Source organism: Eptesicus fuscus, chromosome 17 (genome assembly GCF_027574615.1).
Source record: "Eptesicus fuscus isolate TK198812 chromosome 17, DD_ASM_mEF_20220401, whole genome shotgun sequence".
Lineage (NCBI taxonomy): Eukaryota > Metazoa > Chordata > Mammalia > Chiroptera > Vespertilionidae > Eptesicus > Eptesicus fuscus.
The window spans coordinates 52,032,496-52,056,338 of NC_072489.1; the positions used below are offsets into that span (position 1 = coordinate 52,032,496).

The 23,843-nt window shown below is 49.1% G+C and overlaps 1 protein-coding gene and 1 long non-coding RNA gene across 2 annotated transcripts in view; one reads left to right on the forward strand and one right to left on the reverse strand.

Moving 5' to 3' along the window:
- LOC129152054 (uncharacterized) overlaps nt 1-23,843 on the reverse strand; it is a 156,668-nt gene that overhangs the window by 108,591 nt on the left and 24,234 nt on the right. The window lies entirely within an intron of this gene.
- ADRB1 (adrenoceptor beta 1) lies at nt 21,474-22,990 on the forward strand. Its single transcript, XM_028149671.2, has one exon. The coding sequence runs from the start codon at nt 21,534-21,536 to the stop codon at nt 22,932-22,934; it is 1,401 nt and encodes a 466-aa protein (XP_028005472.2). The 5' UTR covers nt 21,474-21,533; the 3' UTR covers nt 22,935-22,990.

The window sequence follows — 23,843 nt, forward strand, 5'->3', positions numbered from 1 at the left end:
CCTCTCCTAGCTGGTTGTTGATGAGAAGGAGGGGAGAGGGGAGAGGTGGTAGTGGGGGTGGGAGGGTTTGCTCAGGGCCAGGTAAGATGTAAACTTTTCTCCTTCAATGGCATCCGGCAAACACGTTTCCTGTGCCTTGTAGATGCCAGGCACTGTCCTTGTGCCAGAGATACAGCTATGAAAAGGACCAGTAAAACTCCTGTCCTCGTGCAGCTTATGTTTGGGGCAAGGGTTCGAAAGGGGTGATGGGAAACAAACATGAAAACAAATGCACAGCCCTAGCCGGTATGGCTCTATGGATAGAGCATCAGACTGAAGACTGAAGGGTCCTGGATTTGATTCCGGTCAAGGGCACATGCCCGGGTTGTGGACTCAATCCCCAGGATGGGGCATGCCGGAGGCAGCCAATCAATGGTTCTCTCTCATCATTGGTGTTTCTATCTCTCTCTCCCTCTCCCTTCCTCTCTGAAATCAATCTACACTAATAAAAGAGAAATATGCAAACTGACCATACCTCCACAATGCCCATCAGCCAATCAGGAGTAATGCAAATTAACCCAACAAAGATGATGGGTTTATTTGCATCCGAAGGCACAGAGTGGCTGGGCAGGGCAGGATGCCTGCTATGAGGGGGAGGGTGGGGGGAGGAAGGAGCTACAGGAGCGGCGCTCCAGCCGGGAGCGAGGACTTGCAGGCTCCTGGGCGGCCGGGAGCAAAGCCAGGGGAAGGAAGGCCTATTCTTGCACGAACCTGCATGCCACGGGCCTCTAGTAAAAAATATTTCTAAAAAAGAAAAGAAACACATAAATGCAAATAAGATAATTTCAGATAACAATGCGAACATGTCAATGACATCTCAGTGAAAAAGCAGATTGATGCAGTCAGATAGAGGTTGGCTGAGTTTGCGGGGAGGGGTGGTCAGGCAAGGCCTCCCTAAGAGGTGGCATCTGTGAGGAAGCCTCCGTAGCGAGAAGGAACCAGCCGTGCAGTTTCTGACAGAGGGGACAGCGAGTTCAGAGGCCCTGTGGCAGGTACCAGCACCAGGAACAAAAGGGCCAGTGTGTGAAGCACAGGAAGCAAGGGGGAGGAGGGAGGAGATGGAGCCAGCACCAGATTCCCATGGGCCTCAGGCCACGGAGCCACTTGGGTTTAAATTCTGATGGCAGTGCCCAGCCAATGGGGGGTCTGAGGCTAAGGGGTCAGGGATGTGTTTTTAAAAGAGGACCTTGGCTACTGAGTGGCAAAAGGACTCCAGGGGCAAGAGTGAAAGTGAAAGTCACTGGGGACCTTCCAGAGGTCCGGATGAGAGACGATGGACCCAGGTGGCCGCTGGGGAGGAGAACATTGTGGATGCGGAGGCGACAGCCCTTGTGGATGAACTGGATGCGGGCAGCGCGGGGGAGGGGAGGGAATTGAGTCCTCGGGTCCTTGGCTGAGCACCCAGTGAATGGTGGTGCAATTTCCTGAGGTGAGAAGACTAGAGGAAGAGTTTGGGCGAGTGGAGAGAAACAGCTTCAGGTTCGGACAAGAGAACCTTGAGATACCAGTATGTCGGAGGAGATTTGAAGTAGACAACCAGGAGAAGTCGGGCCAGGAATACAGATTTGGGGGTCATTAGTTAAACATAGAATTACCATGCTTGCTTCGGCAGCACATGTCCTAAAATTGGAACGATTCATGAGGCGTCCCGTATTTTTTAGGGTGAAGCGGGCCAAACATAGGATGGGAGATGACTTTGGGTGGGGGGGCACACAATGCAATATACAGATCACGTGTCATAGAAATGTGCACCTGAAACCTATATAACCTTGTTAACCAATGTCACCCCCATAAATTTATGAAAAATTAAATTCAATCAACTTTTAAAGATAAACATAGAATTTTCATGTGACCCAGGGAATTACCATCACTCCTAGGTATAGACCCCCCCAAAAATTGCAAACAGACATTCAAACAAAAATGTGTACACAAATACTCATAGCAGCACTATTTAAAGTAGCAAATGGTGGAAACAACGAATCTCTACCGATGGATAAGTGGATAAACACAATGTGGACTAACCACGCTGCGGAATGTTATTCAGCCATGAAAAGGGACGAAGCCCCGGTACATGCGGCAGCACGGATGAACTTTGGGATCGTTACGCTAAGTGAATGATCCCATTTACCTGGAACATTTAGATAAAGCAAATCCACAGAGACAGGAAGCAGACTAGTGGTTGCCAGGGGCTAGGAGAAAAGGGGAGTGGGAAGAGACCACTGTGACTGGGTATGGGTTTTCTTTGGGGTGATGAGAATGGATGGAGATAGAAGTGGTGGTTGCACAACAATGTGAATGTACTAACTAAATCATATATGTTAAAACAGTGACATTTACATTAATAGATATGTTATCACACACACACACAAAATAAGCATTGGGATCGGATGGTATATGATCTAAGGAGGGGGGTTGATGGAGAGAGTCCCGAATGAGCCCGGAGCACCCCGGGTAGGTAGACGAGGGTGAGGCAGCAAAGGAGGCTCAAAGGGCGGGAACTGCGATGTAGGAGGAAATACAGGGATGGTGCTGTCCTAGAACCCACATGAGAAGCATGCTCCAGGGAGAGGAGAGTGACCATCTCGTCAAAGAGCGACGACGTGCGTATTGCGGGTGGATGTTGCCGGGTTTGTCCACGGCGGAGGGGAACCATTTTGCACTCTGATCAGCCTGCATGGAGGTGCTCATTTGACCCAGAGAATTACCATCACTCCCAGGTATAGACCATAGTCCTGCCAGCAGATCGTGTGGTCAAAACGTTTGCCCATCGCAGAGGTGAGAAATGGGTCCCAGGGTGGCTTTCACCTGCAATCCCCTTATTGAGGGTGAGGCCGAGCATCTTTTCAGGCGTTCAAGGCCCACGTGTCTCTCTTGCCTCTTTCTTTCATCCAGACTTGCTATTCCAGATCCCATGGCAAGCGGATTTTTAATACTCTGACAATAATGATACTTCAGCTGGCAACAAGTTAAAGGTTCTTGGATGGTCAGAAGTGTTGCCAGAGGTTTTCCATGGCCACAGACAAGGTTTTCAATAAAAATACAAGGAAACAAGAAAAAGAACTGAACAGAATGGGACGGCGACCCGTGTTTCTATTGCACCGTGTTGGAAAGAACGCATGCGTCCTCTGATTCTATTTCAAGTCTTTCATTTTGGTCGTTTGATTTGGTGCTTTCTGATGGATGCTGCCTACTTGCATGGAATCATTATGAAGTTTCCAAAGAAAGTTCTTTGTAATGCGTTCAGAAGGAAATTGAGAGGAAAATAAACTGAACGGAGGTATGGAAACAGAGCTTGGGAGTTCAAAAACTAAATTTTAAAAAACACCCAAGAAAACTATTTGCTCATTATAAATTAAGTTAAAAATATAGCTGCACAAACGGATGACTAAATAATACTCAGGCTTCTCTTTAAGTACCATGTTACATAAGATTTTTCTACCAAACTAATAACACCCTTAGAAACATTCAGATGTGACATTTAAAAATATATATATAGTTTCATATACATCTAGCACATGCCCTGCAGATATATCTGCAAGGGGCTGGCATGGCTGCATGTAGAGCAAACATAGTAAGAGAGGATCTCGGATTTTTCCTACTTGGGCTTCTGGTTCCACATTCAGTTACTGTTTACTTTCAATATTACTTGCACAGCATAGTGGTTAGACAATCATATGCTTTACAAAGTGTTCCCCCGATTATTTCCAGTACCCACCTGGCACCATACAGAGTTACTACAATGTTATTGACTGTATTCCCCATGCTGTACTCTCCGTCCCTATTCTGTAACTACCAACTTGTACTTCTTAATCCCTTTACCTCCGTCACCCAGTCTCCCAAGGCCCTGCCCCTCTGGCAACCACAAGTCCACTCTCTGTGTCTAGGCATCTGTAAGCCATTGCTAATATCAAATGGCAAGATGAGTCATCAGACTGAGTTCTTGGATTTTAATCGGGTGAGGTTTGGGGTTTTTTGTGGGGTTTTGTTTTGTGTGTGTGTTTTGTTTTGGTTTTGGTTTTTTTGCATAAATGTCAGGCTCACTTGGTCTGTTATCAGCTCTGTCCTTTATGGATACTGTCGACAATTAGATAAACAACTTAAGGATGTACAGAATCAGGCTGTTCATGAGCTTCAGACTCGATAGTCAATCTAAATCTATATACTGAAGGGAGTGATTTCTTAGTCAAACCTCTGCTAGCCACTACTGTAGGCTCTCAATCACCCTCCCAATCAAAATCATTACTTTAAGGTCACAAAAATCCTGTTTTTCAATGGACTCTAGATGACTAAGTGCCCGGTTTTACCTTACCTCAAAGGCCAGCTTTGTTCTTAAAGCGATAAAGGTTTTTTGTATCTCCCCTACCCAGTTCGTTGCTGTCTGTCACACTAATTCTGGCTCAGGGAACAGTGGCGGACAGCAATGCTGAGATGTCTACACAATTGCTGAAAAGAGGTCTCTATAGCTAAGTGATTGGCAGGTTTTTCTCCTCCTGGCATTTGAATTATTAAAGTGAACCTGGGTTTTTCTATTCCATTTTCAAGAAAACACTTGAGTTCTTGGTTTCTAATGAAAGCTATAAAAGAGCAGTCTAAGTATCCCTACCTCAAGCCCATACCTAACAGAGATATGCCTCTCACAACCCCTCCCTTCTCCCCCGCCCCCCCCCCCCCGTTCCGCACTCCTCCCCCCCCCCCCCCCCCCCCCCCCCGCTGTGCTAAGACCCAGGCTACTTCCTCAGCACATGTGGAAACCTAACCTGACCACAGTCAGCTTGTGGCATTCAAGGTTAGTGACAGACACTTCAACACACCTGACTGTTCTCACCAGGGTCTGGATGCCATTTGAGGGTGGGAGTGGGGAGGGCGGGGCATCTTCAGTGTGAGATAAGCAAAGTCATGATGATGCCCTCTGTCCCAGAAGACTTACAACAAACACAGCATGTGTGAGCTACAGGCGACTGAAGGATGTGCCTACGGTGGCCAGCTTTCTCACACAGAGTAACACGTTGCTATGAGCCGAGGGGTGTCCCTCTCAAAAACATGTGCTGGAGTCCTAACCTTCAGCACCTCAGAAGGTGACCTTATTTGGAGAGAGGGTCTTCTTTTAAATTTGTCTTTATTGCTGAAAGTGTTAAAGACGTCCCCTTTTCCCCACTGACCCCTTCTAGCCCAGCCCTCCCCCACCCCAGGCCTTCACCCCATTATTGTCTGTGTCCATGGGTTATGCATATATGCACATAAGTTCTTTAGTTAATCTCTTTCCCCCCAGTCTTTATAGAAGCCATGAGGACATTAGGGCAGGTCCTGTTTCCGATATGACCAGTGTCTTTATAAAAAGAAAAAATTTGGACACACAGATGGACATGCAGAGAGGGAAAGATGGCCTGGAATAAATCCTTCCCTCTCCGTCTCAGAAGAAACCAACTCATTCACACCTCACTGACCCAGCACTAAACCCCTCACACTTTGCTTATCTCCCACGAAAGGCACCCTACCCCCAAATGGCATCCAGAATGAAACAGTCCATATAAATTCCCTTTCTACATAATATCAGTGTCCTAGAAAATAACAAGTTCCCAAATTTTCATACTACTTTTTAAAATATATTTTTTTCATTGATTTCAGAGAGGAAGGAAGAGGGAGAGAGAGAGAGACACATCAATGATGAGAGAGAATCATTGATCGGCTGCCTCCTCAGGCCCCCCACTGGGGATGGAGCCCGCAACCCCGGCATGTGCCCACACTGGGAATCAAATTGTGACCTCCTGGTTCATAGGTTGATGCTCAGCCCACTGAGCCATGCCAGCAGGGCTCATACTTCTATCCTATCTAATAAAAGAGTAATATGCAAATTAACCATCACTCCACTACATCCACAAGCCATGCCCACCAGCCAATCAGGAGCAAGTATGCAAATTAAACCAACCAAGATGGCTGTAGCCACGGAGCAAGCAGGAGGCTTGGGTTTCCCCGGCAATGGAGGAAGCCAAGCTTTCCGCACACCCTGGCCAGCCCAGGCCTCCACTCAAGGCTACAAAGTTTCAATTATAGAAGATAAATAAATCCCAGATACCTGGGCCTCTGTTTGGGTTGCCGGGGGGCATGGCTGGCCTGCAAACCACCACAGGCCCCTAACCCAGGCTGCCCCATGCCCCAAGGGAACCCCCACCCTAATCTGGGACACCCTTCAGGGCAAACCAGCTGGCCCCCACCTGGCTTGTGTGGACACAAGATGGCCACCACAAGATGGCCAGCAGGGGAGGGCAGTTGGGGTGACCAGGCCTACAGGGATGGGCAGTTGAGGGGGACCCAGGCCTTCAGGGGAGAGCAGTTGGGTGGGACCAGGCCTGCAGGGGAGGACAGTAAGGGGCAAACAGGCTGGCAGGGGAGCAGTTAGGCATCAATCAGGCTGGCAGGGGAGTGGTTAGGGTTGATCAGGCTGGCAGGCAGAAGCTGTTAGGGGCAATCAGGAAGACAGGCAGGCAAGCAGTTGGGAGCCAGCAGTCCTGGATTGTGAGAAGAATGTCCCAGATTGGAAAGGGTGCAGGCTGGGCTGAGGGACACACTCCCCTGTGCACGAATTTTGTGCACTGGGGCTCTAGTTTTTTAATAAAAATGTTTCTAAATGCACACTCCGTATTCTTAAGCTGAGGACAGTGAACATCCTGGAAACCTTTCTTGGTGACACAGGAACCATGAGTGACGGCGAGGCACAGCACACTTTGCCTCTGTAGGAAATGGCCTGACTGGCTTCCCTGTCTTCTCCTCTAATAGGAAGTTCCCGGACGACCCCTGGGCCCCTGCCTCACCCTCATTCCTTCCCTCCAATATGCATCTCCTAATCTGTTGTGAAAAACCAGAAACCGACAAATAAGACATTGCAACTGTTTCTGAAATAAAATTAATAGTCCCAAGTTAGGGTCTGAAAGACTCTCCTAGGGATTAAACCACATGGACTTGGAAAAAGCTCTTTTGTTGTCTTCTTTCCTCTCCCTTTGGGGGGGTGAGGAGGGGTGGTCAGACCCTTGTGCTCAGGGTAACTTAACTGTTTTTGCTACATTGACACAAAGCAGGTCACATGAGACTCTTCTGGCCTCCTCGACATGTTGTGAATTTATACCATAAGAAGCAGCAGCTTGAATCAATTATAGCTCAGAAAAAAAAACACACACACAAAAAAAACACTTCTCTATTAAGAGCCCAATGGGGCTTTGTTTTGCCATTGTTGCTCAGTTATTTGGAATATGGTTATACCATAGGGTAGAACTCTCTAGAACTGGCGTCCTCAAACTATAGCCCGTGGGGCACATGTGGGTGTTTTTGCCGTTTTGGTTTTTTACTTCAAAATAAGGTATGTGCAGTGTGCATAGGAATTTGTTCATAGTTTTCTTTTTTTAAACTATAGTCCGGCCCTCCAACAGTCTGAGGGACAGTGAACTGGCCCCCTGTTTAAAAAGTTTGAGGACCGCTGCTCTAGAATGACCTTTCCATGATGTAAAATTCGTTTTGGAAACTGTAACTGCCCAAACAGGCCGATAATCAGATTAAATAGCCACAAAAAGAAGAAACTTCCCTTTAAAATAAAAAAAAAAGTACTTATCAAATTAGATTCTTTACTATATCCTCTCACTTCTAAGAAGAACATTCATTCAATTGGTCAACTTCCGCTGAGTGGAACCCTTGATTTCATTTAGTATGAAGGTATTGTCTGCTTTATGCCCCCATTGTGGTGGGGGGAAAAATTTTTTTTAAATAAAATAAAGACTAATGTTTATTGAGTACTTATGATGAGCCAGGCACTATGCCAAGTGCTTTATATGCCTTATCTTATCACATCTTCCCCAACATCTCTGCGGGAGCTGTGATGATTATTGTCATGCACCGGATAACATCTCCGTCAGTGATGGACCACGTATTTGACAGTGGTCCTATAAAATTACAGTAAGCCGTCTCTTAACCTTGTTGATAGGTTCTTGGAAACTGAGCTTAAAGCATAACTGATGTGTAACACAAACAATTTTGCCAGGGGCTAATGGATGCAGACAAGAGTTAAGTTCCAAGATATTTTTCTGGTCACAAAAGCATCACCCAAATTCAAAATAAAGAGCCAAAACATTTCAACTATTCAACACTGAAATAAATGTGAGCTATGCATACATTTAAGAAAAATTAATACAGCCCTAACTGTTTTGGTTCAGTGGACAGAGTATCGGCCTGCAGCCTGAAGGGTCCCAGGTTCAATTCCGGTCAAGGGCATGTACCTTGGTTTCGGGCACATCCTCCGTGAGGGGTGTGCAGGAAGCAGCTGATCGATGTTTCTCTCTCATCAATGTTTCTAACTCTCTATCCCTCTCCCTTCCTCTCTGTAAAAAATCAATGACATACTTTAAAAAGAAAGGAAGAAAGAGAGAGAGAGAGAGAGAGAGAGAGAGAGAGAGAGAGAGAGAGAGAGAGAAAGAGAGAAAGAAAGAAAGAAAGAAAGAAAGAAAGAAAGAAAGAAAGAAAGAAAGAAAGAAAGAAGGAAAGAAAAGTTAATACAAACAGTGAGGTAACGATTGTCCAACCCGCTTTTTCCAGTTCTGGGTCCTGGGTGGCCAGAGATGGCCTTCCATCACAGGGCCTCTCAGACTGGGACGATTCAAACACCCGATTCACCTCGCCTGCACAACTCTGGGACAGGTGTGGAGGAAAAGGGCCACATGTTCACCTGGCGAACTCAGGGAAGGCCTGCACGGCGGCCTTGCAAACTCAAGAGACCTAAAGTAACCACAAAGGATGGTCTGAAATTAAAGCCTTTAATTGAAAGACAAAGATCAACTGTGATCTTTACTGAGCCTACTGAATTTTTGCATCTAAGATAACATACTTGTGTAATGCCAGGGTAATTTGTAACTTCCCTTTTTCCAGACGCCTCAGGGCACAGCCAATGCATCACAGCAGAAACCACAAATTCCCTCACTGTTATTGTTGTTGTGTTCGTTGTTGACTGTTAACTACCCTGGACTGACCTATGTAAAAGCAGCATGTGTCTATCATTTCACGTTTACCCAATCCCAGAGGTTTCCCGCCTCCCTAATCTATCACCAATGGATTTCTTGTAACCCATGTACATCTCCTCCTTTGATGGAAATGTATAAAACCAAGTGAAAAGCCGCCATTTTTCGGAGCACTATCTCAATACGTTGAGATTCTGCTTCCTGGTAGTGGTCAACAGTTTAGCTCAAATAACTCACAAAAAATTCCTCACCGGTTTTTTACTTAACACATGGGAGGAAACCAGGGCCCAAGAGAAAACCCACGCAGACATGGGAAAACAGGCAAACACCACACAGACAGTGGCCTGGCCAGGGATCCTTTTTTTATTTTCTCACCAACTTGGTAACGGAAACGTTGAAGGAAACACCGTGATTCAATGACCTGCTGTATAACGGGGCTGGGAAACTCTTATCTAGTGACGTCACAGTCCACACAACATCCTGGCGCAACACGTTCCCCGTGTGTACGCAGCGATTCTGATGTAAACAACCCTGCTGCCTGCCAGTCATAGAAACCTGCAGCACAGGCCATCACTGCAGGAGGCTGCACCGTCCAGGATGGTTTCAGGGCACTCTCTGATGTCGGCACAATGAGGACATCGCCTAAGGACCCATTTCTCAGAACACATCCCCCTCCTTAGGCCCCAGTGACTGGATTCCCTTTAATGGATGAGGAAATTCAAATACCATTTTTTAAAATTATATTTTTATTGATGTCAGAGAGGAAGGAAGAGGGAGAGAGAGAGATAGAAACATCAATGATGAGAGAGAACCATTGACTGGCTGCCTCCTGCACGCACCCTGCTGGGGATCAAGCCCGTAACCAGGCAGGTGCCCTTGACCAGAATCGAACCTGGGACCCTTCAGTCCACAGGCCGACGCTCCATCCACCGAGCCAAACCGGCTAGGGCTCAACTACCATTTTGAGTGAGTCATCCAGGTACTAACGGGCAGAACCTGGATTTTAATCCAGGCAGCCTGACTCCACAGTCTGCCTTCTTTTAAAAACCAAAACCAAAACATTGGCCTGGGAATCAGAAGATTTTGGTTCTAGTGCTTTTATTTATTTTTATTTTTTGTTCATCCTCACCGGAGGATATCTTCCCATTGATTTTTAGAGAGAGTGGAGGGGGAACAAAACATCAATGTGAGAGAGACACATTGACTGGCTGCCTCCTGCACAGGGATGGAGCCTGCAGCCGAGGTACCTGCCCTTGACCAGAATCAAACCCAAGACCCTTCAGTCTGCAGGCCAATGCTCTATCCACAGAGCCAAACCAGCTAGGGCTAGGGCCTGCCTTCCTGATCATTATGGCATAGAGAGAGAAGTAAATGTCAAATTTAATTACTAAAATTAGTGTAATCTGCTAACGTGCCATAATCGAAATTATGAAATAGAAAGCACATAAAACAAAACTGCATAGAGAAAGGATATTTTCAAAATCTCCCAACAATACTGGTTATGCTATAAAATACTGATGATTATTTTTTTGCAAGGTTAATTATGGGTTTGTAAGTTGCTTAATAAATTACTTTCATTTAAATCACCTCCCAGAAGAGTTCTTATGAAAACAATACGTGTGTGGAAATTTTTTAAACCAAGATCATTATCCTTATGACAGAGCAATGAAAAGGCATATAATCTCTATTAATTAGTAATGGGGGAAATGTCAAAAATGTCTGCTTGCAGAGCAGCTGGCAGCAGGGGAGAGGAAAAGGAGAGTGGGGTGGAAATGGTGACAAGTCACAGTAATCATCACTTTAGACATTCTCAGAATAAGAAAATAAAATATTTTCAGGATTGTGACAGTAAGGCCGTTTTCCAGGCTTTCCAGAGAGCCTCAAAGCTTACTGTACTAGTATACCTGACTTAATTACCTCATCTGGAACAGCGCGTGTCAGCATGCAGAAATGACAAAGCAAGTAGAGCTTGCTTTTTAATTTTCTGTCTCAAACTCCCAAACAGCTTTATTTTGCCTCTTAAATAAAATTCCCAAGGTTGTCGCAACTTTGGGGTCTTGGATTCTCAGTAAGAGTGAAATGGTTTTTTCCAGTTACAGATTTAAAAACAACAACGAAACAAAACAAAAGTACTTAATTGCTTGGCTTTTCTTTGGTGTTCTTTTGTTTTCAGAGTTAGATTTATGTGGCACTTTTGGAAATGCACACAGAAATATACCAACAATGGAAATTTCATTTGTGTAGATAAATATGACTATTCTCCTAGCTCTATTATATTTTGATAAATTTAAAAATACAAATAAACAATGCATGATATAATCTCTTCACTTTTTTTTAGAGCTATTGACTTAAAAAAAATTACTCTAGAGGAGAAGACAAAAATCACAGAGTCAAGCATGAGAAGGACTCAATGTGCCCTTACTGGTCTGATGATGGAGAAGGCCATGCGAGAAAGAATGCAGGAGGCATTTGCAGAAAGTGGCCTCTGGTGACAGGCAGCACCAGAAGCAGGGAGGGACCGCAGTCCTACAACCAGAGCAAACACATTCTGCCAAGAACTATAGTGAGCTTGGAAGATGAACCTGAGCATGAGATTAAAATGCAACCTGGATTCCACCCTCACCAGAGAACCCAACCTTTCCAGACTTCTCATCTACAGAACTGTGAAATAGCACACAAATTTTACCCCAGGTCAGGAAAAGCCATGGATCCAGGCAGGCGATTGGTGTGGAAGGTGGGGTGGTGAAGGCCTAAAAGCCCTTCCCTCTCACTGATCCCCAAATGGATTTGGTCTCTTCCCGACAGACCAGCCAGGAGAACACTTTATTTAGAACTAGAGGCCCAGTGCACAAGATTCATGCACTTGGGGGGGGGGGGGTCCCTCAGCCCAGCCTGCACCCTCTCGCAGTCCGGGAGCCCTTGGGGGATGTCCAACTGAGGGCTTAGGCCTGCTCCCTCTGGGAAGCAGGTCTAAGCCCTCTGGGGAGCAGGTCTAAGCCCTCAGTTAGACATCCTTAGCACTGCCACAGAGGCGGGTTCACTCGCCAGCTGTGAACCCGACTCAGGGCTTCTGGCTGAGCAGCGCTCCCCTGTGGGAGCACACTGACGACCAGGGGGCAGCTCCTACATTGAGCGCCTGCCTGTTGGTGGTCAGTGTGCGTCATAGAGACTGGTTGTTCTGCCGTTCGGTCAATTTGCATATTAGCCTTTTATTATATAGGATTGCTAGCCCTTAGTCTTCATTGGACACTAAAGCCACTACCCCAACTACACCTGATAACTTGACTGCAGGAAATCTCCTTCGGTGCTCCCAAGCTCAGCCCCAAAAAGGGATCCTGGTGGGATTCCAGCGTTTGTGGAGACCAGATGACCTCTGGCTCCTCTGGGGGAAAAGGTAAGACCTGGAATACTCCTCCCCCCACCCCCATCCTGCCAGAGGCCACCTGAGGACGGGCTTGGTGGAGGCAGGCTCCTTGTCTTCTGTTCCATGGAGAAATTTGGCCACAAGTTCTGGAGGACCGCACATCCCGTGGAAATGTTCACGCACGCGTGCTGAGGAGCATCTCTTTGATGTTTTTGTTTTGTTTTATTTTTGTTTTTAAATATATTTTATTGATTTTTTACAGAGAGGAAGGGAGAGGGATAGAGAGCTAGAAACATCAATGAGAGAGAAACATCGATCAGCTGCCTCCTGCACGCCTCCCACTGGGGATGTGCCCGCAACCAAGGTACATGCCCCTGACCGGAATCGAACCTAAGACCCCTCAGTCCGCAGGCCAATGCTCTATCCACTGAGCCAAACCGGTTAGGGCTAATGTTGATCTTTTGGGACTTTCAGGGGTTACAAAGGACTGAAAGCCACAGCTGTCTTTGGGGGCCCCCTTGGGAAGAGGTGAAAACAAAGAGGTGTGAGGTCGGCTGGAGAAGACAGCCCAGAAGAGAGAGAGAGACAGGAAAGAGCAGAGAATGTCAAAGGAGAAGGGAGAAGGCAGGGAAAGGAAGGGAGGGGAGCGGGGTGGCCACCTCGGTGGTTTCAGTGGGTGGGTCTGGGAACCACAGCTCCTCACCCTGAGCGCTCCTACCCTTCACTGATCTGCCCCAAAACACGTTGCTATGGAAATTGCAAAGCGTAGGCAGGCATTTGTTCTTCTAGTTTCCTCCCCCAGGAAGGGATGAGGTGGGTTATGTTGGTCTCCAAGTGAGTGGAAGCCACGTCCGCAGCCTCCTCTGCCCCCCTGGAGATCACGGGGCCTGAGAAGCACACGGAAGCTTTGGGCATATGTAACTTTACACTAAATTTATTCTAAATGGGAAATCATTCTTTTCGACCTGTGATCTTTTTCAAGTTCATCATTTGTATTTTGAACTTAAGTTAGTATGTCGTCCCATGTATCAACTAAACATTCTGGGTTTTGTGTGATGTGGCAACATGTCTTCCACCGTGCACCTCTACATTTTTTCTCGAGGCGGTTTTGGAGCAAGAAATTGGATCTTTATTCCCTTTTTAATGAGCCGAACAGATGAGCTGATAAACTCGCAGATCCTCTCCGCCTCAGAGATTAGTGCCAGTTAGAGAGGCTGACTTTACTTTCCCCAGGAGGGTCCTCAGTCATTGGAAAACATCACGGGTGTAACTTAGATAAAATCAGTTTTCATCACACACAAACATAAATAAATTACTCCATGACCTGTCCGAGCCCCCAAATATATCATGCAATGAAGTGATGCCGACGAGTGGTGGTAGGTGGGCCGAAACCTGGGAAGGATGCAGGCTGTAGTAATTAGAGATTAGCTCGGGAGGCAGGGGAAGCAAGAACTCCTTTTCCTGCCTGGCTGGTTTGGCTCAGTGGATGGAGCATCAGCCTGCAGACTGAAGGGTCCCAGGTTCAATTCCAGTCAGGGGCACATGCCTGGGTTGCAGGCTCGATCCCCAGTTAGGGGTGGGCAGGAGGCAGCCAATCAATGATTCTCTCTCATTATTGATGTTTCTATCTCCCTCCCCCTCTCCGTTCCTCTCTGAAATCAATAAAAATATATTAAAAAAACAACAACTCCCTTTCCTTGAAAACTTAAGCACGCCTCTCCCCTTATGCTTTGTTTTCTCCATATTAAAATGAGAAGTAAAAATCAAAACAAAACAAAAAACCCCAACCATTTCTCTAGCAGTGTGAACAGTGACTTATGCTTAGAAAAGCCTGCAGAGAAGGTTGCTGCCCCTGTGCATTTAATAAGGGACAATGCTCCGAAAACAGGAAGCTGTCATAGGGTAAAGGTCTCCGGCAGGTTTTATTCACGGAGCAGCAACGCGGAGACATGATGGAAAATAAATGTCGTGTCAAAGGCATGATATTCACTTTCAAAGCGAGAAGGCTGACCACAGTGGCGATCAAAACCAAGGCGGCAGCGGCCTCTCTCCGTGGTGTCTTCAGACCCTGCCCGCCCCCACAAGGCCTCTGTTCACCGGGTGGGTCCGGATGAGCGTTTCCACAGTCGGTGAATGAGAAGTTAACAACAGTGACATCTACACAATACGAAGAAGCGGGAAGACATGGGAGGAGATACCTGTGTGGTCTGCTCACAGTAATGAGTGCAAAGAAAGAACTGCACAAATGGTTTGTTCTCTCCCAGAGGCGGAGCAGACAGCCAGCTTTCCCCACTGGTCCCCTCTGGCCGTTCCACCCAGCAGGACGGCCCAGATGCCATCTTCCGTGGAGCAATGGAACACACAACGTCTGCCTTTATTGTAGAGGATCTACGGAGCACAGGCTTTTAAGGGGTGCGTCTGTTGCACAGGAATGTATGAAGCACCAAGTGCATGGCCAGAATAAATGGGAGCTAAACATGCTTTAAAACGTATCCTTCCTACCCTTCAGAAACTCAAAACAAGGGCTGGAGGGATTCTTGCAGCTACACACTCCTTAGCTTGTTACAACATAATTGTTTTATCTGGAACACAGTAACATTGTTCAAATAAAACCTAGGGTTTTCAATAATTGGCACAGCTTGTTGCCATTACTAGCTCTGGACTAGAGCAAACTGAAGGCCGACTCTTAGCCGAGTGCTTTTCATGGGTAGTGATAATACTCCTTTTAAAAATGTATATATTTTATTGAATTCAGAAAGGGAGAGGGAGAGAGATAGAAACATCAGTGAGGAGAGAGAAACATCAATAAGCTGCCTCCTGCATGCCCCCTGCTGGGGATGAAGCCTGAAACCCAGGCATGTGCCCTAACGGGGAATCGAACCGTGACCTCCTGGTTCATAGGTCAATGCTCAACCACTGAGCCACACTGGCCAGGTGTGATAAAACTTCTATTGCCTCTAGCACTTTAGGGTAAGATTCAGCTGATGATCAATCGATTTGTATTCATTATACAACTGAATAAGAACAGACTTTTTAAAAATTGGCTTCACTTCTATATTGCAGTGCCTTCCTTTTTTTGTTTTTTGTTTTTAAGTTACTAGTCACGGCACGAAACAGTTTGACTTGAGGAAAACAATTCTTTATCTGCTGCTACTATGTCACCACTGAAATACTTTAAAGAAATTTATTTCAAAGAATCACGTAAACAAATACATTTTATTTTTTAAAGAACAGGGTACCTAGTTAGGAAGGATGCCATAAAGGAGAGGGAGGACTTTCTTAAAAAGAAGATTTGCCGAAAGTCAAAGCTTTTGAAAACAGTTCACTGTTACCCAGCCTCTGAGTCATATTAGTATCTTGCGTGAGAAAGGAAGGAATCAGACTGATTAAAGAGAAGCTGATTAACGTGAATGGACTCTTCACGCAGGCCAATCCTGACACCTTGCCTGGTGTGAAATGTCATGGTGATTAAAGACAGCAGTCGATGCATTGCACGTATATGGTGCCATATGAGGATTCGAGAAGCTTTCACACACGCTGTCGCATTTAATTCCGGCACAACCCTGTGAAGGAACGAATGTCCGTTCTCAAGATGAAGCCACCGCTGAAGGTCAAGTGGAAAGTGACAAAGCCGGGACACAAACCTTGACCTTCTGCCTCTCAGGTCTGAACACTTTCCAATATATGCCGATTGTGAAAAATATTATTATTGGCTCTAGCATCGTTCAGTGTACTCGTTGGACATACCAGGAAGAGGAGGAGGAGGCGGCCAAGAGGGAGGAGGTGAATGGGAGAGAGGAGAGAGCTTTTGAATTTTCCAAAGAGTCCACGCTTTGCTGTGACTGCACCACTGTCCTCTGTGCTTGTTCTTATCGGAACGGAGGGAGTTGATTGTCCCTGTGTAAGCTGTGGCTGCAAAACCAGTCTATGACCTTAAGGGCCAGCCACAGGAGCAGGCTGTTCTGTGGTTACTTAGCTCTGAGTGGCTGTTTCCGCAGTAGGTTTTGCTTTATATGAAACGTTGTACATTTTTGCTCAGAAACAGCCTCCTGAGCTCTCACGAATCTCACCACCTATTGTCAGCCTTGAGGCAAACTACTGACTTACTGATTTGGTACATTGCCTGGGGCTGTCCTTGGAACAACCCCCTCCCCCCAGATTTCCTTTGGCCTACTTCCCCGCAGTTGTCCAGGTAGGCTAACCCTTATTTTTATCTCATTTTCTAGCCAAGCCAACTCGAGAATGGAAATGTCTTCACCAAGTTCCTGGCCTACAACCACAGGTGGGCTGGATGTCTATAACCCACCGCTGGGCAGACCTTTAATTTAATCTAGAAACTGAACCAGATTCAAGTCATCAGCCATTCTCCCAGGACAGAAATGCCTCGGTATAGAGTGTCATAAAGGAAGGCTTGCAAACGAATACCATTGGTGGAGGGGTGAGTGGGGACTAAAAGGGAACATCTGTAATACTGTCAATAACACAGATAAATATTTCTTAGAAAGAACCAATTTTACCATCTGCTAACTGATATAAACAGCAGTTAAGTTCCTACGGCGGATTTCTGGTCACAAACATATCACCAAACTTTTCAATAAAGACACAAAATACTTTTAATCGTAAACATTGAAACAAATGTGAGCTATACATATTTAATTGAAACAAATGTGAGCTATACATATTTAATTGATTAATGGGGAAAAGAGGCCATTCGCCTTGAATATTTGTGGAGATCAGGTGTGGTTTCTACAGATGGGGGTGTGCCTGGCCCCTCTGGAACACCTGTTACCTATGCCCTGCTTTGTTCATTGCTGAGTAGGTATGATATACATTTGTTGACCTCATGAGCCTACCTTGCATTTGTAAGTTATTTTGAAATGCTTATATAAAAACTAGAGGCCTGGTGGACGGAAATTTGTGCACTGTGGGGCGGGGGGCCGGGGGGGTGTTCCTCAGCCTGGCCTGCCCCCTCTCACAGTCCAGGAGTCCTCTGCTGGAGGTGACCGGACCTATCAGGGGAAGGCGCCACCCCATCACCCCGCTGCTGCTGCCACTGCCGGCCGCCGGCCCTCCTCAGCCCTTGCAGCCGCTGCAGCTTTGTCTGGAAGGATGTCCAGAAGAGGTCCTGTCTATCTGGTCTAATTAGCATATTACCCTTTTATTAGTATAGATACTGGCTAGGCTATAGGAATATGAGTTAGTACTGTAAATTCTAAGCATGAGGGAAGATTATAACTCCAAAACCACTCCATCACTACTCATACTGGTAAATATGAGATTATAATGTTGAACAATCAATATATATGGATCAAAGCTTAATTTTCATTAATACTAAGTAACTACTAGTAAACAAGAGAGGTATAAAAATGTACAGGCCAATCCTGGCTCTCACTGAGCTTACAATTCATATGAGAAGGAAAGGGAAAAACATATAAAAATTAAATAGCAATATGAGAGATGTCAAAAGGCAAAATACTGTTCATTGACACATGAAATATGATGAGCAGGTAGGGAAAGAGAAATCAATTCCAGAAGCGGTAGACAGAGATGACTGTGAGATGAAAAAAGATGTCAGCCAGATATTGAAGGCTGAATCCACTGCGACAGAGATGAAGGAGGGGATTCTTGGTGGAAGGAACTCAAGGAAAGTACAGATGCCAAAAAAAAACAAACAAAAAGTTTACATCCTGAAAAGGAAAGGAAAGAGACCTGTTAGAGTGGCAGGAGTTCCAGTACAAGATAGTTCGGGGAAGGCTACTTGGAAATGGGCTGTTAAGGGCTTTGGATGCCCAATTGAGGAGTTACGGTTTCCAAGCAGAAAAGCATCCTGGTCACAGCAGCATTTTAGAAATATTAATTTGGCTAGGGTATGCCAAAGCACGTGGAGCAGAAAGGACTAGAGGCCGGGAGATCACAGAAAACCTATGCCAAGTTCAGGTGTGAAATGATGGTAGTGGGATGGGAAAGGTAGAGGGGGCAGGAAATACTGAGGGAGAAGCCCACTAGCGCCCAAAGGTGCTGATTAGCATTTATTGTTGGAGCTTGCGGTTACTTTCTCAAACACTGTCAAATCTGTGGGTTCCGAAGGTACTGGCATCCAGGCTTCTGCACTGAAGTGATTCATTTTAACAGCTGTAAGTGGGAATGGGGAAATGGAGGAATTGTTCATTTTGAACCTGCCACATATAATGCCTGTACAAGTGGGTATATTGAACCTTTTCTTCTTGATCTTGTATCCTTATCTGAAAATAAAAAGTGTTAGCTGAAAAGTGCTTCCCCTCCCGCCCCCTCCTCAAAAATGCCATGAAATGTAGGAATTTTAAAGGAGATCTGAGAACATGTTATTTGAAGAGAAATCTAACGTTAGTCACTGAAGGAAAGCCCCAAGAATCCTGAGCGCCCTTTACGCCTGCAGCCCTCTGGTGGAACTCCTATTAAAATACCCTTCTGGTTTTGATTTCCATTAAATGAATTTATTCTCCAGAAATTCAGAGAAGCTTGGTCTCTCTCACCCTCTCTCTCTAAGTGAGCAGTGGAAATTTTTCTGGAGAGTTTTTCCACAGTTCAAATCTCATGCCCCCATACGTGTACACAAATAAATGCCCCCATGATGTACACAAATACATACGTATTGATACATACGCTACAGTTACTGGCACCCAGGCTTCTGCACTGAGTGCCCACAAGCCAGTTCTGGCCTTATCTCGGACAGAAAACTGCAGTCCCTTCGCCCTCCTGGGGCACTTAAACCTGGCACAGGCTCTCCCCGTAACACTCCTTGTCGGAAAGATGGCGCTGGATAGAATGCCTCCTCCCCACATTCCCTACACCTCACCCCACAGTCCGGGCAACATCAAATTCAACTCTTTCCCTTGGCTATTTTGAGACTGCCCCTTCAGGAGGGGGGCGGTGGAGGGGAGGCAGAAAGAAGCCGGAAGGGAAGACAGGTTTGCGGTGACGTGAGTAACTAAGATTCTCCAAAGCTTACACTGAAGGCAGGGGGCAGGCCCTGGCCCAGGCCCTCCTCTCTTTCTAGCCCTTCTCCTTTCCTTGCTCATTCTTAGCCTCCCCAACTTGTCACAGTAAGCTGACAAGTCCCAGGATAGGAGTGAATAAACAAATAAACTACCCACCAGCCCCCCCTTGTTAACCGCCAATGATCAAGTTTGGCCCTAAGGCAAATTTACATACTTGGATTTAAGTAAGAGGAGGGGGTTAAAACTGCTTGTCTTTATGACTGAATAAGCATTGCTTTTAGCCTTGGACTTGGGTGTCTGCGGAAGTTAATCTCTCTCCGTCAGGTAGAATGACTTTGGTCCAGCTGCTAGAAAGATGTGTGAGTGATACATACTGTTCCCACGAACCCTTCCTTATGTGGGTGACTTCTTAGAAGCTGTTTCCTTCTCAGGGATTCAATTATAGGCGTTTTCTTTCCAAAGCTGACCTGGGGAGCTTACCATGGCTTAATCTGAGAGCGGGCTGTGTGATCCTGGCGACTTGTTCTGTCCTTTCGTCCCCACATATAACCCACGGGCAGCTGGGCAGGAGGCTCACGGATTTCAAACCGACTCATGTGCCAACTCAAAAAACCATGGCTCTAACCCCAACTGCTATCTGATTTTAATCCTCCTGGGTATTGACATATTTTCTTCTCTCATCCCTCCCAAAACTAATCCTAGAGTTTTGAGAATCTGGGAACTTGGGCAAAGGAGAAAACAACCAAGACGTGTGAAATCTCCGTTCATTACCTCAACCAAAGCCAACAGTGCCTTTTTGTTTGTATTGGCCCAGCTCAAAGGATCAGATCATGTGAATCATAAAGCACAAAATACAGGTGTCCTCACTGACTGTGAAAAGTCCAAAGTGTACTTAAACGTGCTCCTTCTTGGTGGCGGTGTCATTGACTCTACGCGTAAACGCTTGCGTTTCCTGAAGCCTCTCTCTTTGTCGTCCAGGCACACACGGTTGCATCATGCTCAGATCCGCCAGCTGGGACTGGCGCGTGTGTGTTTTTCCTACCGGCCCTCAGCGCTAGCTGTCAGAGGCACTAACCTTGCTTCCTTGCTGCATCTACCGCACTGGCACGCAAGCTCCCAAGCTCCCGGCGAGAACAGCGCCCAGAGAGCATTCCGGACAGACGCGCGCTTTGCTTCAGCCAGGCGCTCGCTCGCTCGGCTGGAAAGTTTCCTCTAACCGCGGACACCCGCTTCCAGTCCCCGGAGCTGGCAGGGCGCGGGCTGACTGGGTCCCCGCTAGAAGGGGAAAGGGCTTTACACTCACTCTGCTAGGCTGCCTGGAACAATGTCTCAGCCAAACTCCTCCAACCCCCCTGGACAGGCTGTCCAAAGCTCTCGGGTGCTTAGAGAACCCGAGGCCCCCTCTCCGCGAAAGGGAGCGCGGGCTCCCCGGCTGGAAATCTGGGCCCTGGAGGTAGACCGGGAGCCGGCGGAGCGGGGGCGCAGGAAGGAGCTAAGCGCAGGAGGCGAAAGAAGCGCAGAAGGGAACGGAGCGCAGGAGAGAGTGGGGGCCTCGGGAGCCGGCGGGGACGCGGGTGAGAGCCAGACGCCGCGGGGAGCTTGGGGAAACGGGAGGCCGGGACCGGCGGGTGCAGAAAGGGGTGCGCTGACAGGCACCGGCGGGCGCCCGGGAGGCGCTGGCTGGGAGATCTGCCGCGGACTCCCCAGAGCCTCTGAACTGTGGGTGCGAGGAGAATGCGGGGAGTTGGGGCGGGGGTTACGAGGGGGGAGACAGCTCGGGGCGTGCCTTTGCCCGGATTGGCTGCAGGAGTCTGACGTGAGGCTCCGGAGGCTGGCTTGGGGGAGTGGGAGCGGGGTGGGGTGGGTGTTGGGTGCCCCGGCTGCGGGCTCAGCGCGCTCAGAAACATGCTGAGGTCCCGGCGGCTGTTCCAGCAGCGGCAGCGGCTCCAGCAGCGGAGGCGGCGGCGGCGGCGGCGGAGACAGCGCGCAGCTCCGGCGGGGAAGGCGCCTGGCGCCCATGCCTCCGGCTCCGCGCCGCAGCTGCCCTGACCCGGCCGCGACCTCCCTCCGCGGGCCCAGCCGCCCCGATCTCTGGGGTGTTCCCCAAACACGGCCCAGCCCCGCCACACCCCCCGCCCCCGGCCTCCGCAGCTCGGCATGGGCGCGGGGGCGCTCGCCCTGGGCGCCTCCGAGCCCTGCAACCTGTCATCGGCCGCGCCTCTCCCCGACGGCGCGGCCACGGCGGCGAGACTGCTGGTGCCCGCGTCGCCGCCCGCGTCGCTGCTGCCCCCGGCCAGCGAGGGCCCCGCGCCGCTGTCGCAGCCGTGGATGGCCGGCATGGGCCTGCTGATGGCGCTCATCGTGCTGCTCATCGTGGCGGGCAACGTGCTGGTGATCGTGGCCATCGCCAAGACGCCGCGGCTGCAGACGCTCACCAACCTCTTCATCATCTCCCTGGCCAGCGCCGACCTGGTCATGGGGCTGCTGGTGGTGCCCTTCGGGGCCACCATCGTGGTGTGGGGCCGGTGGGAGTACGGCTCCTTCTTCTGCGAGCTCTGGACCTCGGTGGACGTGCTGTGCGTGACGGCCAGCATCGAGACCCTGTGCGTCATCGCCCTGGACCGCTACCTCGCCATCACCTCGCCCTTCCGCTACCAGAGCTTGCTGACCCGCGCGCGGGCGCGGGCCCTCGTGTGCACCGTGTGGGCCATCTCGGCCCTGGTGTCCTTCCTGCCCATCCTCATGCACTGGTGGCGGGCCGAGGGCGACGAGGCGCGCCGCTGCTACAACGACCCCAAGTGCTGCGACTTCGTCACGAACCGGGCCTACGCCATCGCCTCGTCCGTGGTCTCCTTCTACGTGCCCCTGTGCATCATGGCTTTCGTGTACCTGCGGGTGTTCCGCGAGGCCCAGAAGCAGGTGAAGAAGATCGACAGCTGCGAGCGCCGCTTCCTCGGCGGCCCCGCGCGGCCGGCCTCGCCCGCCCCCTCCCCGGGAGCCCCGCGCCCCGCCGCCGCCGCCGCCGCCCCGCCGGACCCCGGGCGCACCAGCAAGCGGCGGCCCTCGCGCCTCGTGGCCCTGCGCGAGCAGAAGGCGCTCAAGACGCTGGGCATCATCATGGGCGTGTTCACGCTCTGCTGGCTGCCCTTCTTCCTGGCCAACGTGGTGAAGGCCTTCCATGCCAACCTGGTGCCCGACAGACTGTTCCTCTTCTTCAACTGGCTGGGCTACGCCAACTCGGCCTTCAACCCCATCATCTACTGCCGCAGCCCCGACTTCCGCAAGGCCTTCCAGCACCTGCTGTGCTGCGCGCGCCGGGCCGCCCGCCGGAGCCACGCGGCCCCCCGCGACCGGGCGCGCGCCTCGGGCTGCCTGGCGGTGGCCGGGCCTACGCCGTCCCCGGGGGCCGCCTCCGACGACGAGGACGACGACGTCGGGGCCGGGCCGCCCGGGCGGCTGCTGGAGCCCTGGGCCGGCTGCAACGGCGGGGCGGCGGCGGACAGCGACTCGAGCCTGGACGAGCCGAGCCCCGGCTGCACCTCGGAGTCCAAGGTGTAGGGCCCGGCGCCGCCTCCCCGCCTCCCCGCCGGGACGCGCGGGCTCTGCGCGCCGGGATGGAGACGGGCCCGGGCGCCCCGGAATGGCTTCCCAGGGGAAAGAGATGTGTGTTTACTCAAGACCTGCAGCAGGTGAACTCGAAGCCCGCAGACCTCGTCCGAACCATCCAAAACAAACGGAAACGTCACGGACCGTTGCACAGAAAGGGAAGTTTGGGGAGAGGTGGGAGAGCTCCTTTCTCTCGGCTTCTTTTCCCTGTCTGTGCGCGCGTGCGATGCCTCTTGAGATATTTTTTCTCCAGGTGACACGGCCTGCAGGGGCCGGGCAGGGAAGGAGAAGCCGGAGGGTATACGATGTTTATCAGCGTGGCTTCCATCCCCCTTCCTGGAACGGGAGCAGTCCACCGGGGGAGAGGGGTGGGGAATGGCAGTTTGTCAAGCCGTCTTTCCCTTTGCTTTCCAGAGAAATTGCAGTTTCATTCCCGAGGAGTGATTTCTCCTGTTTGGGAAGCAAAGGGAAAGGGTGGATGCCAAAAGTGCGTTTCAAAAAAAAAAAAAAAAGTGTAAGCTATTCTTGGAACACGCCTCACCTTGCTTTCCTTGTGTAGGGCAAGCCGGCTGTCCCCACGCCCCAGGTGGCCAGGCTGAGGGGTTTCTACCTCACACTGTGCACATTGCACAGCAAGCTAGAAAGACTTGTTTATATTAAACAGCTTATTTATGTATCAATATTAGTTGGAAGGACCAGGCACTGAGCCTCTGTGACATGTGACTCTGTCCATTGAAGACAGGACGGAAAAAGAAAAGACAAAAAAAAAAAAAGAGGAAATAATTCAGATTACTGCACATGTGGGTAAAAACAAACAAACAAACAAAAAAAAAAACAAAAAAAAGGAGTGGTTCAACATGC